At 50.7% G+C, this 13,282-nt stretch overlaps 2 protein-coding genes across 2 annotated transcripts in view; one reads left to right on the top strand and one right to left on the bottom strand.

The window, feature by feature from the left end:
• The window catches only part of CELF1 (CUGBP Elav-like family member 1), a 38,669-nt gene extending 38,113 nt beyond the window's left edge, over nucleotides 1–556 (bottom strand). The window contains exon 1 of the mRNA XM_075567443.1: nucleotides 534–556. The gene's annotated coding sequence lies outside the window, so the exon portion shown is untranslated. The remainder of the gene's footprint in view (nucleotides 1–533) is intronic.
• PTPMT1 (protein tyrosine phosphatase mitochondrial 1) lies at nucleotides 525–8,804 on the top strand. Its single transcript, XM_075567463.1, has 4 exons — nucleotides 525–969; nucleotides 4,730–4,810; nucleotides 7,098–7,289; nucleotides 8,407–8,804. Exons 1-4 carry the CDS (start codon nucleotides 688–690, stop codon nucleotides 8,548–8,550), a joined length of 699 nt encoding a protein of 232 aa, XP_075423578.1. The 5' UTR covers nucleotides 525–687; the 3' UTR covers nucleotides 8,551–8,804.
• Nucleotides 8,805–13,282: the final 4,478 nt, after the last annotated feature.

The raw sequence follows: 13,282 nt of genomic DNA, 5'->3' as shown, positions 1-13,282 counted from the left end.
TTGTGTTTGTGTCATCACAAACAGGCTTGGTTATGTTTAGGTGTGTCATGTCACAAAGGCCCAGTGGTGCATAGGTGTCATGTCACAAACAGGCCCGGTTGTGTTTAGGCATGTCATAAACAGGTCTGGTTGTGTTTAGGTGTCTTGTCAAAAACAAGCACAGTTGTGTTTAGGTGTCATGTCACAAATAGTCCCAGTTTTGTGTAGGTGTCATACACATCAGAAACAGCCCCACTTGTGTTAACCGTATGTCACAAATAGGCCAAGTTGTGTTGTGCAGTTACAGAGGGCACAGTTGTATGGAAGTGACCCGTATGCCACACAGGGCACCGTTGTGTTGTGCAGTTACACAGGGCACCGTTGTGTTGTGCAGTTACACATGGCACAGTTGTGTGGAGGTGCCCGTATGCCACACACGGTACAGTGGCCTTGTGGTGTCAAATGACGTCACACAGGGCCCAGTTGCGTTCAGTTAAGTCATATGACGTCACAAGGGTCCATGTTGTGAGGAGTCCCGTCACTCTGCCACACACACGGTCTCTGCAGCGTCTTCAACCGCCCACAGAGGAACTCCGTCACATAAAGGACCTTGACGTCACCGAGTCTCTTCCGGTCACCCCTGGAAGAGAGCGCCATGGCTGGAGCGCCCTCACCTGGCACCGGAAGTCAGACCTGCCCTCACTAAGCATGGCGGCGCTCCGCTACCGCTCGGTAGCAGAACGAAGCAGAGCAGGGCAGAGGGAGGGCGGAAGTGCCAGTAGCAAACATGGCGGCCGAGAAGCGCATCAGGGGCCGGCCGTGACACGCACTAGGAACATGCCGCTGCTGGCGCTGGGCGCGCGCGTGATATTCTACCCCAGCCTGCTGTACACCGTGCTCATGGAGCAGCTCACCCGCCGGCAGTGGTACCACCGGATAGACGAGACGGTTCTCCTGGGCGCGCTGCCCTTCAGGGGAATGAGTCAGACGGTAACTACGCATGCGCAGCAGTTAGCACGTGGCGCCCCCTTTCGTGTGCATGGGGTTAATACTCTGTGAGCTGGTGGGGCTGATACAATAGGATAGGGGTGTGATACAGTAGGGGTGGGATACAGTAGGGGTGGGATACAATAGGGGTGGGATACAATAGGAGGGGCAATTCCTGCCCATTATTCAAATATGTATTAGATATGCTGTGTGCATAAGGCTACACTTCTAGTGCCTGTGATGTCAGGCTATGGTCGCTGGAAAAGTCAAGAGAATAGTCTTGCACACCTTTAAATGTAGTAATATCAGCACTATACTTGCTTTTAGTGTACCGGTGATCCGTGGTTCAGGGAAACAACCTGTCTGGTGTAGTTTCAGAGTATATGAAAGAAAGTGGAGGATCCAGGGCATTTCGGATTTGCAGAGAAGAAATGTATTCTTTTAGTGACACACAGTGTGTGCCACTAAAAGAATACATTTCTTCTCTGCAAATCCGAAGTGCCCTGGATCCTCCACTTCCTGTCTTATAAAGGCCATTTCTACCTAAGGTTCCACCTAAGGTCTCCCCCCCTGACCCACATGCCGAAGCTTTTGTAAACATTCCACCTCGCTAAACTCCCATCAAATGGCAGCAAATAATGTGATGTTACCCAAATCGGCAATTGGCGTTATTTGCCCAAATGTCTGCACTAGAGCTCATTATCATAGGGTTAACATCCTGTTATTTCAGGAGAAGGCTGCTATCTTCAAATAACATGGCATTTCTTCTGTCTCTGCGTTACTCCCAGCCACCCACTGAAGTATGGCTTTTGGAGGGAAACATTATGTTGAGTAAGTCAAACCTAAACCTGGCGTTACTCCTATCCAGACACTGAGATAGGGTGTTTTCCTATTTCTTTTGCTTTATTTCAGTGTCTGGATGGGAGTAACTCCAAGTTTAGGTATGTATGTCTTATATATAGCTCCATTAATGTACACAGCGATTCACAGCAGTAATACACGTGACAATCATATGAATAACAAGTAATATAAATAATACATGAAGGGAAGAAGTGCTTCAGACATAAAAGTAACATATAGGACAAGGAGTCCCTGCCCCGAAGAGTTTACAATCTAATTGGTAGGTAGGAAGGACGTACAGAGACAGTAGGAGGGCGTTCTGGTAAGTGCGTCTGCAGGGGGCCAAGCTTTATGTATAATGTGTATAGTATCAGCCACAGTGCTATTCATATGCTTCGTTAAGCAGGTGTGTTTTAAGGTGGGTCTTAAAGGTGGATAGAGAGGGTGCTAATCGGGTGTTGAGGGGAAGGGCATTCCAGAGGTGTGGGGCAGTCGGTGAGAGGTTTAAGGCGGGAGAGGGCTTTAGATACAAAGGGGGTAGAGAGACGACATCCTTGAGCAGAATGTAAGGCTAAGGCCCCGGTCACGACGCTGTAACGCGCGCCCGCGATATTGGCGGCGCGTTCAGCCGATTCCCCGGTCTGCAGCTCACTGCAAGAGGAGAGACCGGGGGGAGTGACGGGGGCGCGGCCATGACGTCACCCGGCAGGTTCGCCCTCATTGGCTGAACCTCCGGGGGGCGTGTCTAATCGCTCGACGCGAGTCCTGCTCTCAATTCTATTGAGAGCAGGAGCAGCTCTCGCGCGAGCGCTGCGGGCCCGGCGCCATTGAGGGTAGGGCTCTCGTGCGCGCAGCGTCCGCCACAGCGGACGCTGTAGTAGGCAGCGGGGGCAAGGCCTAAGAGTCGGGATGGTGCATAGCGAGAAATTAGGGCTGAGATGTAAGGCAACGGTTATAGTGCCGACAACAAAGGCCCGAGCCATGGTGCCTTCGCCTGCGCGGAGGCTGTGGGAAAGCGGTTGCTTTCCCCGGCCATGGTCGACGGGCATCACAGAGCTGGTTCGCCCTCATTGGGCAAACCGCTCACGTGATCTGCGTGTCGTGCCAAGAACTCAGTTGAAACTGATTTCTTGCGCAACGTGTGCCTCCCCTTGCCTCCGCCCGCATGCGCTCACACGGTCTATGGGCGCAATCACTGTCTTATGGCAATCTGATCGCGCCCCGTGCGGACGCTTCTGCGAGGTCTCCCTCACAATGTATTCAGCCTAAGCAGGAGCAGAGGAGTGTAAAGCTTTAAAAGTGAGGAGAAGAATGGAGTGTGAGATGTGAGATTTGATCAGAAGCCAGGAGAGGGATTTCAGGAGGGGAGATGCTGAGACAGATCTAGGAAAGAGTAGCGTGACTCTGGCAGCAGCATTTAGGATAGATTGTAGGGGAGACAGGTGAGAGGCAGGAAGGCCGGACAGCAGGAGGTTACAGTAATCCAGACATGAGAGAATGAGGGCCTGTGTCAGAGTTTTTTCAGTCGAGCAGCAGAGAAAAGGGCGTATCTTTGTTATATTGCGGAGGAAAAAGCAACAAGTTTTAGAAATGTTTTGAATGTGAGAGGAGAATGTGAGAGAGGAGTCGAGTGTGACCCCTAGGCAGCGTGCTTGGGCTACTGGGTGTATGATGGTACTTCCAACAGTAATGTGGAAGGAGGTAGTGGGGCCAGGTTTGGGAGGAAGTATGAGGAGCTGTTTTTGCCATGTTAAGTTTCAGTCGGCGGAGGGCCGCCCAGGATGATATCGCAGAGAAGTATGACAGTACAGCTTTACCATTAATGGTATGTTAACCAAGGTAATATCCAGAAAAGAAATACTCACAGTACTGTGGGTATAATGCCACAAGTGCACACCCGGTACGGTCAGCCAGCAATGGTAATTGCAGGTTTATGATACTGGTGGCCCCCCTTGATGACACTGGCCCCCCTTGATGACACTGGCGGTGGCCCCCCTTGATGATGCTGGCCCCCCTTGATGACACTGGCGCTGGCCCCCCTTGACGCTGGCGCTGGCCCCCCTTGATGACGCTGGCGCTGGTCTCCCTTGATGACGCTGGCGCCGGTCCCCCTTGATGACGCTGGCACGGTCCCCCTTGATGACGCTGGCGCCGGCCCCCCTTGATGGCCCTGGCGCCGGCCCCCCTTGATGGCACTGGCGCTGGTCCCTCGTAGCTGTGCCTTATTAGTTGATTTATTTCATGCTCGTTTTGCCAGGTTATGGTTTTCCGCGTGCTGAAACTGGATCACTTTTATGCTATGAACTCTGCTGCTATTTATTGAATTATTCCATGCTTTCTGAGTTAGCCTATTGTTTCATATTCGTGGAAACCAGACTCCCTCTGTTACTAATCCTGCTGTTAGATCTATTTATGCTATAACCACAGGTTTATTATACATTTATTGAGATCTTTATCTTATATCTTGTTGTGCTACATCTGATAGCACCGGTTGCTTCCTTAGTGTAACTTCAGTCCTTAGATTTGTGTGTGTAGCGGTTAATGGTTTTGTGACATTATTGCAATATTTAGAAGTTTAATAGTACTGTACCATTGACCTCTTCTGTCATCTTTATTCATATTCCATCTTGCGTATATTGATTGTGCCCATAGACCTGTACTACGTTAGGATATGTCTGTGGACACATTTGAAGTTCCTTAGTAATGTTTATTATATAGGTTTTGTGACACTGGGTTCTCGTGACGCTGGTTCGATGTGTGGCCATTTGCTACTTTAGCAGCATTGCAGGAGTTGGCACCATGTTTCCTGCTTGGGGCAGGAGGGAAGGAGGAAGAGGGATACAGAACCGCCCATGGACCGCAGTAAGCAGAGCTGCATGTGTTGGAGAGTCCACGTGTGACAGCCTTGCTTCTTTTTTTGCAGTTGATTAATGAAGAGAATGTTCGCGGCGTGATCACCATGAATGAAGAATACGAGACCCGGCTGCTCTGTAACTCCGCCGAGGTGAGGGGTCAGAGGGCACAGGGCCGTGGGGTCATCGATGATCGCTCAAAGGGACAGTCCCTTCAAAGTATTCTAATGGGCAGTGAGCCTTAAATCAAAATCCAACATCTACAAATATTTTAAAATGGTCGTTTTTATAAAGTTAATTTGTAAATATGGTTTATTGGCTCTCTAATAAAGATAAGGCGGGACAAGGGTAGAGTAAACGCTTGATTGAGAAACACTCTCCCGTTAGAAAAAGAAATTGTCTTAATTTCAAAAGAAACAAATCAGCTTCCCACATCGTTGCAACTCTCCAAGGAAGAGAGGTCGGGGAGGAGCCTTTGTAGAGGCCGACGGATTAGTTACATTTTCCCCGCTCCCAACTGGACAGGGCTTAATTCCTATTTGTTTGGCCTGGTGTGGAGGGACTAGCGGAATAGGAGTAACCCTGTTTTGTTCCCCGTTGCAGCAGTGGGAAGCTCTGGGTGTGGAGGGACTAGCGGAATAGGAGTAACCCTGTTTTGTTCCCCGTTGCAGCAGTGGGAAGCTCTGGGCGTGGAGAGACTAGCGGAATAGGAGTAACCCTGTTTTGTTCCCCGTTGAAGCAGTGGGAAGCTCTGGGTGTGGAGAGACTAGCGGAATAGGAGTAACCCTGTTTTGTTCCCCGTTGCAGCAGTGGGAAGCTCTGGGTGTGGAGAGACTAGCGGAATAGGAGTAACCCTGTTTTGTTCCCCGTTGCACTAGTGGGGAGCTCTGGGTGTGGAGAGACTAGCGGAATAGGAGTAACCCTGTTTTGTTCCCCGTTGCAGCAGTGGGAAGATCTGGGTGTGGAGGGACTAGCGGAATAGGAGTAACCCTGTTTTGTTCCCAGTTGCAGCAGTGGGGAGCTCTGGGCGTGGAGAGAATAGCGGAATAGGAGTAACCCTGTTTTGTTCCCCGTTGCAGCAGTGGGAAGCTCTGGGTGTGGAGAGACTAGCGGAATAGGAGTAACCCTGTTTTGTTCCCAGTTGCAGCAGTGGGAAGCTCTGGGTGTGGAGGCACTAGCGGAATAGGAGTAACCCTGTTTTGTTCCCCGTTGCACCAGTGGGAAGCTCTGGGTGTGGAGAGACTAGCGGAATAGGAGTAACCCTGTTTTGTTCCCCGTTGCACCAGTGGGGAGCTCTGGGTGTGGAGAGAATAGCGGAATAGGAGTAACCCTGTTTTGTTCCCCGTTGCAGCAGTGGGGAGCTCTGGGTGTGGAGAGACTAGCGGAATAGGAGTAACCCTGTTTTGTTCCCCGTTGCAGCAGTGGGAAGCTCTGGGTGTGGAGAGACTAGCGGAATAGGAGTAACCCTGTTTTGTTCCCCGTTGCAGCAGTGGGGAGCTCTGGGTGTGGAGAGACTAGCGGAATAGGAGTAACCCTGTTTTGTTCCCCGTTGCAGCAGTGGGAAGCTCTGGGTGTGGAGAGACTAGCGGAATAGGAGTAACCCTGTTTTGTTCCCCTTTGCAGCAGTGGGACGCTCTGGGTGTGGAGGGACAAGCGGAATAGGAGTAACCCTGTTTTGTTCCCCGTTGCAGCAGTGGGAAGCTCTGGGTGTGGAGAGACTAGCGGAATAGGAGTAACCCTGTTTTGTTCCCCGTTGCAGCAGTGGGAAGCTCTGGGTGTGGAGAGACTAGCGGAATAGGAGTAACCCTGTTTTGTTCCCCGTTGCAGCAGTGGGGAGCTCTGGGTGTGGAGAGACTAGCGGAATAGGAGTAACCCTGTTTTGTTCCCCGTTGCAGCAGTGGGAAGCTCTGGGTGTGGAGGGACTAGCGGAATAGGAGTAACCCTGTTTTGTTCCCCGTTGCAGCAGTGGGGAGCTCTGGGTGTGGAGAGACTAGCGGAATAGGAGTAACCCTGTTTTGTTCCCCGTTGCAGCAGTGGGAAGCTCTGGGCGTGGAGAGACTAGCGGAATAGGAATAACCCTGTTTTGTTCCCCGTTGCAGCAGTGGGGAGCTCTGGGTGTGGAGAGACTAGCGGAATAGGAGTAACCCTGTTTTGTTCCCCGTTGCAGCAGTGGGGAGCTCTGGGTGTGGAGAGACTAGCGGAATAGGAGTAACCCTGTTTTGTTCCCCGTTGCAGCAGTGGGAAGCTCTGGGCGTGGAGAGACTAGCGGAATAGGAGTAACCCTGTTTTGTTCCCCGTTGCAGCAGTGGGAAGCTCTGGGTGTGGAGAGACTAGCGGAATAGGAGTAACCCTGTTTTGTTCCCCGTTGCAGCAGTGGGGAGCTCTGGGTGTGGAGAGACTAGCGGAATAGGAATAACCCTGTTTTGTTCCCCGTTGCAGCAGTGGGAAGCTCTGGGCGTTGAGCAGCTGAGACTCAGCACTGTAGATTTCACTGGAGTCCCCACCCTGGAGCACCTGCAGAAAGGGGTGAAATTCGTGCAGAAGCACCAGCTAAGGGGGGACAGCGTCTACATCCACTGCAAGGCCGGGCGCTCCCGCAGCGCTACTATGGTAGCGGCCTATTTAATACAGGTGAGAGGGTTTCCCTCCGCAGAGAGCAGGTCCAAGGAAAGACAAAGAGCAGCACACACGGTGTCCCACCAAATAAAAATGGTGTGTTTAAGTTTCTGGATCCACGCTGTACACGTGTCAGCAGAGCATGTTACACGCGATTTGGTCCCGTGTCAGCAGAGCAAGTCATACGTGACTTTGTTCACAAGTAAGCAGAACACGCGACTTGTTCATGAGTCAGCAGAGCACGTGACACGCGACTTGAGCACGCGTCAGCAGAGCACATTACACACAACTTGCTAGCTTCGTATGCGTTTCTAAGGTCAATGGCAGTAACATTTTCCGCTTAAGGAACATTTTTATTTTTCTGCGATACTTCCATACTTTGCTCCTTTATCACATAACATTGTCATAAATCGTTAGTAACATGGATGTTTACATTAGTACGATGTTATTCTATATATTCTGCAAAACCAGAACCTGTTAACAAAAGTGCACAGTTCCCAAGAGCAAGAAATATCTGTATATTGTAAGTTAAGGTTCAGACTTTGTATTTGGAGGAATGTGCAATACGGATATAATCTAACGAATCCTGGCCATGAATTCTAACTGGAGGTCTCCCTCTCTCTCCTCCCCCTCTCCCTCTCCTCCCCCCCTCTCCCTCTCCCCCCCTCCCTCTCCCCCCCCCTCTCCCCCCCCTCTCCTCCCCCCCTCTCCCTCTCCTCCCCCCCTCTCCCTCTCCTCCCCCCCTCGCCCTCTCCTCCCCCCCTCTCCCTCTCCCCCCCCCCCCTCCCTCTCCCCTCTCCCCCCTCTCCCTCTCCTCCCCCCTTCTCCCTCTCCTCCCCCCTCTCCCTCTCCTCCCCCCTCTCCCTCTCCTCCCCCCCCTCTCCCTCCCTCTCCTCCCTCCCCCCTCTCCCTCTCCTCCCTCCCCCCTCTCCCTCTCCTCCCCCCCTCTCCCTCTCCTCCCCCCCTCTCCCTCTCCTCCCTCCCTCTCCCTCTCCTCCCCCCTCTCCCTCCCCCTCTCCCCCCTCCTCTCCCTCTCCTCCCCCCCTCTCCCTCTCCTCCCCCCCTCTCCCTCTCCTCCCCCCCTCTCCCTCTCCTCCCCCCTCCTTCTCCCCCTCTCTCTCTCGTTTTGTAGCGATACAAATGGGAACCCAAGGTCGCTGCTGCGTTCATAGCCGACATCCGCCCACACATAGTGATCCGGCCCAGGCAGTTCCTAACCCTGGAGATGTTCTACTGCTTGGTCACTAACTCCGGAGCCCCCGAGAATGGCGGATGAGGGCAGGTGGAGATCTCAGTGAATCCTGCTGTCACGTGGAGGTTTGCAGAGAATACCTGCCTCTTACACAAGGCCTCCTGTTCCCCCGGTAATAGTGCCACACTTCCAACATGAGACGGATTCCACCTGGCTCAGTAAACTCTTGGGTCTCCGGGCCGTTCGCAAGCAGCAGAGGCGGTGGTCTTGTTGGTTGCTTTGTTTTTATGTTCTCGTTAAAGGTAACTGTCCGATTAAACGTCAAACCTTGATATTCATCCATGTAGACTGAATGCATCTCAATTTAGGGCAACATGACATACCTCAGGGGCCACACATTAGCCTTCTCTTCTCTCTGTACACACACTCTAGGTGACCTAATTACATCTCTTGGGTTTCAATATCACCTCTATGCTGACGACACACATTTACTTTTCTACCCCTGACCTTACACCTGCTGTGCAGGCTAAAGTTTCTGAATGTCTCTCGGCTATATCATCCTGGATGGCCCTCCCCCGACTGAAACTCAAAATGTAAAAAACGAAGCTCCTTATACTTCCTCCCAAACCTGGCCCTACTACCTCCTTCCACATTCCTGTGGGCAGTACTATCATACACCCAGTATCACAAGCACGCTGCCTAGGTGTCACATTTGACTCCCTTCTCACATTCACAATGCAGCTAAAACCTGACATTTGTTTCCCTCTACAACATTGCAAAGATTGCTCGACTGCTAAAACTCTGACACCGACCCTTATTCTCTCCCGTCTCGATTACTGTAACCTCCTGCTGTCCGGCCTTCCTGTCTCCCCTACAATCTATCCTAAACGCTGCTGCCAGAATCACTCTACTAGTGATCTATCTCCGTGTCTCCCCTGCTGAAATCCCTCTCCTGGCTTCCTATTAAATCCCGCATCTCACACTCAATTCTCGTCACGTTTAAAGCTTTACACTCCTCTGCCCCTCCTTACATCTCAGCCCTAATTTCTCGCTATGCACCATCCCGACTCTTGCGTTCTGCTCCAGGATGTCTTCTTTCTACCCCCTTTTGTATCTAAAGCCCTCTCCCGCCTTAAGTCTTTCTCACTGACTGCCCCACACCTCTGGAATGCCCTTCCCCTCAATACCCGACTAGCACCCTCTCTATCCACCTTTAAGAACCACCTTAAAACACACCTCTTTAACGAAGCATATGAGTAGCTCCGTGGTTAATACTATACACCTCATACATCAACCATGGCCCCCTGCAGACGCACTTACCAGAATCCCCTCCTACTGTGTCTGTGCGTTCTTCCTACCTAACAATTAGATTGTAAGCTCTTCGGAGCAGGGACTCCTCTTCCTAATGTTACTTTTATGTCTCAAGTGCTTATTCCCAGTATGTGTTAGAATATTCTGTCACGTGTATTACTGCTGTGAAGCGCGATATAAATAAAGCTATACCTCCCTAACCCACATATATAAAGTATATAGTACACACGCAGAAGGGATGTTGTAACCGTAGGTACAAGTTTCTCTCCAGCCAGTTTAGTGCTGATTAATACGGTCCCGCTCCTCTCCTTACACTGGGCTTAGCTTAGTGAGCCTCGGTCTCCCCCTCGTTCCCCCCTGCACCGGGCAGCAGAGTGCGGTGAGTGGCTTGAGGCCCGTTTCTCTCCCCCCCCTAACCCCCCCCTGGCGCCGGGCAGGAGAGTGGTGTAAGTGGGTTAGATTAGTGAGCCCCAGTCTCCCCCTGGTTCCCGGCGCCGGGCAGCAGAGTGGGGTGAGTGGCTTGTGCAGGGGCGAGTGGGGTTTAGGGTTATGCAGCGCCCCCCTGGCGCTGGGCAGCAGAGCTTAGTGAGCCCCGGTTCCCCCTGCCCCCCCCCCTCTGCGCCGGGCATCAGAGTGCGGTGAGTGACTTGAGCCCTGTTCTCCCCCCCCACCCCGGGGCAGCAGAGTGGGGTGAGGGGGGTTAAGGCGTCTGGGAGGGAGGGGGGACGTGAGGGTGGTGGGTTATGCAGCGACGATGCACCGGACGGTGTATGTGGGAGCTGATGGTGGTGGTTTGTGCAGGGGTCCTGGCACGTGTCTGTGTGGGGACCACGGGGGTACCTGAGGTGGTGTGTAGTCCGCAGGGGATGAAATTTTGCGTTGGGGATACTTTCTGAGGTGAGAGCAGGCGGTGATGGTTCTGAGTGTGCCAGTGGGGTGGGTGTGGTCAGCAAACCACGCAGGCCAATGAGAGCTGTGCGGGGGCGGGCCAACGGACCGATCAGATTGGCCAGAGGCGGAGTGACGGACCGACGGTCCAATCTGATTCCCCAGAGGCACAGCAAACAAACATCATTTTCTGTTTTATAGATTAACGATAATAACGATGACACCATAATTACTTTGCAAACAAAGAATTTAGCACAATTTAACAACTTCCCTGCGGCACGGAGGACTGACAGTCTTATTACCAAAAGGACCCTAGATAAAAGATTGTAATAACCTCTGTAATCCTCGGTTTACCCTGGGAATGTTACGTTTTTACTGGCGCCTCAATTATTCCAAATATTAATAACGCTGAATATTCCATTAAAGTAGCAGTTCTATAGGCCCTCTTTTTTCTTCTTATTATTTGTATATGTAAAGCGTGTGACGTATCATTCTGCATTCCTACCCATACTGGCAATCGTTTGGTGCTCCTATTATACATCTGTAACCATTCCAATTGTGTGCCTAACTTAATGGCTGTTTGTCAGTGCAACTCAGCAGCTACAATGTATTCTTATATTACTAAGGTAACATTATCTACTGTTACAGTTTGCAGTTCAAACTGCTGGGAATATTGGCAACACATGATCACAAACAGGAAAGTGTTACAAAGCTCTTGCACTGCTGGGGAGGTGGGATAAACCTGCTATGTAGAAATCCAGGCATGCATTAAAATGGCATTAAGAGACAGACATACCAGGGGTAGAAAGGGCTACGATTTGGCACTAATAGAGGTAAGTGCGTTCTCTCTTGAAGACGTTCAATAGGGGCGAAAGGGACTATATGGACAGATTAGAAGCACATAGACAGACTCTGGTGCAGGTCATGGGCGACACGAGGAGAGCACTCTGTCTTCTCAGACGCAGAGAGCCAGCCGGCGCAAAGCAAGAAGCGGAACCATGGTAGGAGGACCCCCCACATTCCCCCTTTTTCCCTGGGAGTTGTGTGTCTGTCTGTCTGTCTGCCCTGTATGTCTGTATTTGTAAGTATCTACACGTGGCTGATTTGTATCAATGGGAGGTTGCTCCTGTGTTACAACTGTATGCTATGTATTTAAACCATGTACGTCTTTAATAAAAATTTAAGTTGAAAAAAAAAACATGGCATTAAGAGTTGAATAATACAATTTTAAAACTGCAGTAAGTATCAAAAACTACAGAACTTAAAGCTTTCACATTTTTTCTGCTTTAACCTATTAAACATGGAAATCTCCCCCTCCCCCCCCCCCCCCTGGCAGAACTGCCCCTTTATATACAGATATTGACAGTTCCCTCGTATCACCTCACAGGACCCATTTAACAATTTCTCGGTTTACACTGGAATCCTGTATTTCTGTGCTGTAGTTTCCTATAGGAATTATTCTACCCACATACACCTCGACCCTTACCCGCTTTTGCCACCTCTGCCTGGTGACCGCGCCATGCTTTGAATACACTTTCAGTGGGAGCCTACAAATGCTGATCTCCTTCAAACAAGTTAACAGAATCTCTTTTCTATTGCAGAGTTTGGTTTCTTTGCGTTGTGCCCATTGGTGGGTATGGCAGACCTCAGCTAGAGGCACAGACGTTGCCAAAGCCGCAGGATGTGCGCGGGGCCCGGTATCGTTACTAACCTTTCAACCAGTGTTCCACTTTTTGGGGTTAAGGAACCCAATAATTCTATTGTGAAATTCTGAGGAACGTTAACTGGTAAGGGTACCCCCGCATCAGCTAAAATGAATGATGGGGGTGACTGTGCCCCCCCGGTAGGTAATAGAGATATACTACGTGAGAAACAGAAACCCAGTATGAGCACTCAGCCACCTGCTGGATGGTTTATGAATTGATATAATAAATTCTTTTTAATCAATATTCAAATAAAATAAGGGATATTAAAATGAACGTTAAACGCAATATTAATTCTAATAACACTAGAGTAGGTGTTTAGGATCAGCCATAATGGCTATATGAATAGGGGGACCAAGTAATGCCTCTACACCTATTCAGTTACTAAACCTTTAAAGGGTATAGTCTGAGGACAATTGTCCACTTGTCCTAAAATAAGGCAAACACAATAGGGGGAAGTGAGCAACCACTAATATTATGCAGGTCCCAAAAGGGCAAACGCCCAGGTCCTATAGCAGAATCATACCCTTTAAAGGTTTAGTAACTGAATAGGTGTAGAGACAAGGCCGCACTTATAGTGCCCGCGACGGATGACGTCAGCCGTCGCCAGCAGCGAAAGTTATACTTCAACTTTCGGCTACGTCGCTGGCGACAGGGTGATTGATTGGTTCAGAGGCTGTCACCTCTACCTGTAACCCGCTACCAATTTTCCAGACGCGACGTCGCTCCTTCGCCCTTTCAATAAGTGCGGGCGACGGAGTCAATTGTTTTGTTTTCGGGTGATGTTGCCATCGCGGGCACTATAAGGGCAGCCTAAGGAACCCCAACCCTCTCTAATAGCGTGTCTGAGATCAGATGCATTGTAAGGAACCCCAACCCTCTCTAATAGCGCATCTGAGATCAGATGCATTGTA

The sequence above is a fragment of the Ascaphus truei genome, chromosome 12 (assembly GCF_040206685.1).
Source record: "Ascaphus truei isolate aAscTru1 chromosome 12, aAscTru1.hap1, whole genome shotgun sequence".
Taxonomy (NCBI): Eukaryota; Metazoa; Chordata; class Amphibia; order Anura; family Ascaphidae; genus Ascaphus; species Ascaphus truei.
The sequence above is the reverse complement of the archived record's forward strand: the minus strand, read 5'-3'. Positions and strand labels throughout refer to the sequence as shown.